The sequence below is a fragment of the Solanum tuberosum genome, unplaced genomic scaffold, assembly GCF_000226075.1.
Source record: "Solanum tuberosum cultivar DM 1-3 516 R44 unplaced genomic scaffold, SolTub_3.0 scf00719, whole genome shotgun sequence".
In the NCBI taxonomy this organism is placed as follows: domain Eukaryota; kingdom Viridiplantae; phylum Streptophyta; class Magnoliopsida; order Solanales; family Solanaceae; genus Solanum; species Solanum tuberosum.
In genome coordinates this window covers 49082-52742 of record NW_006239641.1, presented here as the reverse complement: position 1 = coordinate 52742, position 3661 = coordinate 49082, and the positions used below count along the sequence as shown (strand labels likewise).

At 33.4% G+C, this 3661-nt stretch overlaps 1 protein-coding gene across 1 annotated transcript in view; it reads right to left on the bottom strand.

Annotated features, from left to right (window-relative positions):
* Positions 1-1482: 1482 nt before the first annotated feature.
* Positions 1483-3661, bottom strand: part of LOC107058958 (acylsugar acyltransferase 3-like) — a 12863-nt gene continuing 10684 nt past the window's right edge. The window contains exons 4-5 of the mRNA XM_015305242.1: positions 2502-2731; positions 1483-2310 (exon numbers count right to left, since the gene is read on the bottom strand). Of these exons, the coding sequence (XP_015160728.1) occupies positions 1483-2310; positions 2502-2731 (1058 nt within the window). The remainder of the gene's footprint in view (positions 2311-2501; positions 2732-3661) is intronic.

Sequence of the window (3661 nt, the reverse complement as noted above, 5' to 3'; positions counted from 1 at the left end):
GTTCGAGAATGAAACTAATAAGTTACTTTAAATTTAAGGTGTTTTCAACACTTCTCTATATATATATCTTTTCTTTATTGTTATTATTATTTTTATTTTTGAACAATGACACTGATGTTAGAGGTGCCAATCAAATGACACGTACTCAGTTGCACATGGGAATTTAAAGCAAAAAATGACAGGTATGTATATTGAGAATAGTCACAAATTATAAATTCATGTACTACCCTTGTTGTTGTCAATAATTCACACAACATTCAATGCCTTCTTTAATTTGCAATTTTAGGTTCATTCAAGAAACTCTTATTTAGTTATGATGTTGTTTTCGTATCTTATAATATCTTTTTCAATTTTTTGGTTTTGATTTGTTTAATCTAATACAACAAACTCTTATGAAGGTCAAATATCTTTGATCTCTATTATAAATAGAAAAAATAAGATCACCCTCCTCCCAATAAAACTTTATCGTTAAAGAAATACAAAATTGGTAATTGTTGAGCATATATTATATGCGTTAGAGGCTTGAATTAATATGGATATTGATGGACGTACATGTTATTTAAAAAGCAAGTATGGTGATTGGTGATTTGCTGTTCAAAATTTTGAGATAGTTATATCTTTTTCAATGATACCCGCAAGAGTGATTGAGTTGGTTGAACATATAATTCAAAATAGAGATCATAAATTTAAAATCCCCTATATGTTTACTCGGTTGAACTTGTCATATGAGACTTGCTTAGTATAGTTTACCTTTTCAGTGTGTGGTATGTGGGCTATTGTATTAGAGCCCTATAATACGCACCTGAATCCTAAAGGATAGTAACTACGAGCTTCCTTGTTAACAAAGAAAAACATATCTATTTAAATGACATTACTATTAAATTGATTCCCTCTTATATAACATGCACTGGTCCATCGCCCAAGTGAAGAACAGATGTAGCAGTTTTTGGTTGAGGCTGTTAGTTTCTTGACAAACTCTAACAGAAGGATGTAAGTTGTAACTTTTGAGGATAGTTTAGGGATGATTTTGTTCATTATATAGTATAAGGATGTAGTTTAAGTTTAAAGTATAAACGAGGGAATATTTTTTTTAGCCATTTATTCTTCGGTGTGAGGTATAAAGCATAAAATCAAGGATAAAATGTAGGATTATTTTATACGTCTGATCTTTATTATAGGTGTCAAAGAATAATAAGAAGAACCTCGAAAAAAATAATTACACTTTGACTTTCCAAAATACACATCAATACTATCATGCATATGATGATTTTTTGCTACAAGTTTGACTTTCCATAAATAACAAATCAAAAACAACATTAGCTATTATAAATACACGAATAGATAATAGAAAACGAAAGTAGCACCTCAAAAAGTTGCAATATATTTTAGAAATATAACACTTTTGACCCAACTTATTTCAACAAGCACATTGACACGTCCATTTATTAGTGTAACTCATTTTGACTCGTCCATTTGCTGCCGTTAAACTGGAATAGCAAATTGGAGGAGGTCTTTGTCATTCTTGAAAACAGACATGTCATGTTCATTCAAGTTGACAAACGCTTCAACTCCTCTGTCATGATCATCGTCAGGTGTATTCGTTAAGATAAAAAAGTTGCTAATTGGACCAATTCCTTGGCTTGCTGTAGGTTTTCCAAATCCAAAATCTAATTTTTCGAATTCGAATGCTAATGTACTAGTAGTTATATAAACATCGCAATTCCTTTGTTGTAATGGCAATTTCCCTGTTTTATATGCATCCAACATCTCTATGACCAATTCATTTTCTTGTAGATTGTTTCTAGTGGAGAGGTCGTGTTTGGACTTTCTTATATCAGTTACTAATTTTGGCAATCTGAGCTCTCGTTCGTAGTTTTCATATATTGGTATGGAAAATATAGTGACCATATTTCCTATGGTGGTTGGTGGTAGTGGTGGTTGTGAACTTGCCTGACTTCGTAAGTTTGAGGTTAGGACTAACTGAGATCGCCCTAAATTAGAAGTAGAGGAAGAAGCGGCACATTTATAGATGAGGGCGCTCGCGACCTCATTCCTCGTTGGATTTTGTACCATGGATTCTGCAGCAACCAAGGATTTAAGCGTGTTTATCTTGGATTCGGAGAAAATGAACCTCTTATAGATACATCCTTCCATTTTCGGCTCGACAACAGGGGAAAGCAGAGGACCATCAAATGGTGATGGCATTAGTGAATCCTTAGCAAAGTATGGAGGAGATAATGTTGATTTTGGATCTCGAGTTAACCTAGCCCAATCCCTCAAGAAGTAGTAAGCGCTGCACACGTCTCCCACCTATTAGGATAGAAATAACAATACGTCATGTGAAAAGTAATAATTGTAAATCTTGAAGGACGATAAATCAAAAGCAAAAGTACAAGCTATACTAAAAGAAACATAATGTTTAATATGATTTGATCAAGTGACCTGCATATTCCAAAACTAATATAAAAAATACATGACAAACTCTAACACTATGCATGCACCTTGTGCAACATGCAAAAACTAAGAGCGATTCCTCCACACTCGAAATGGCTTAATTGTGCAAGAGTTAAGGGACCAAATGTTGATGACGACGAATCCCTACAAGATAAAACTTGAAGGAATGTCAAATCAGGGTGATTAATAACTTTATCCATGGAAGAGTTGATTTCGACTTCGAAGAACTCAGCACCATGATCATCACACTCAATAGTAGCATTGGTTTTTAGACTTCCTGCCCATGGATAGTAAGATGTAAGAGTTTTTGACAAAGAATTTGTTAGAAATTTAGATAATTTGTGTTTTGGGATTGTAGCCACTTGATGTTTTGGGTAGAAAAAAACAAAGGGTACATAAATGTTATCAAAAAATTGATCAAGAAGGGAAAGATTGTTCCATCTTTTAGTATATGGGGTGGGAGAAAAAGGTTTGATAATCTTCTTTGAAATAGATGATATCATTTTTTTTAAGGGCAAGTCCAATTAACTCTATAGTATATACATTGAATACTACATTGATATTAGATGTGCTAGTCAAAGTACAACTGCTAGTTGCACATGGGAATTTAAGGCAAAAAAATGACAGGTATGTGTATATTGGGAATATCACAAATTATAGAAGTCATGTACTACCCTTGTTGTGCACTACACCTATCTATTCATCAACAATTCATATAACATTCCATGCGAAGAAACTCTTGTTTAGTCATATAACATTCAATGCGAAGAAACTCTTGTTTAGTCAGCACGTTGTTTTCATTTTTTATGGTGTTTTTTTTTTTTTTTTTAATTTCTTGTTTTGATTTGGTAAATTATGTCTGGATTTACTATCTAAAATCGCAACCTCTGATGAGGGTCAAATACCTCTAATATCTACTATAAGTGTCAAAGAACAATAAAAAGAGGAAAAATTACAGAAATCCCACCTTTTAGTTTACTTATTACTATTATCCCCTATAAGTTTTACAAATTTCCAAAATCCCTCATTTTCGCGCATCAGATTAGTGTATCTCGCGCATCAGATTAAAGTATCAGTGCTTATATTATTGTATCTGGCGCATCATATTAGTGTATCATGTATAAAATGTACATCAGATTTATCACGCCCCAAGCCTACACCCTGGGCGGGACCGGCACTCGGAGACCATTGCTGGCCCCAAGCGAAC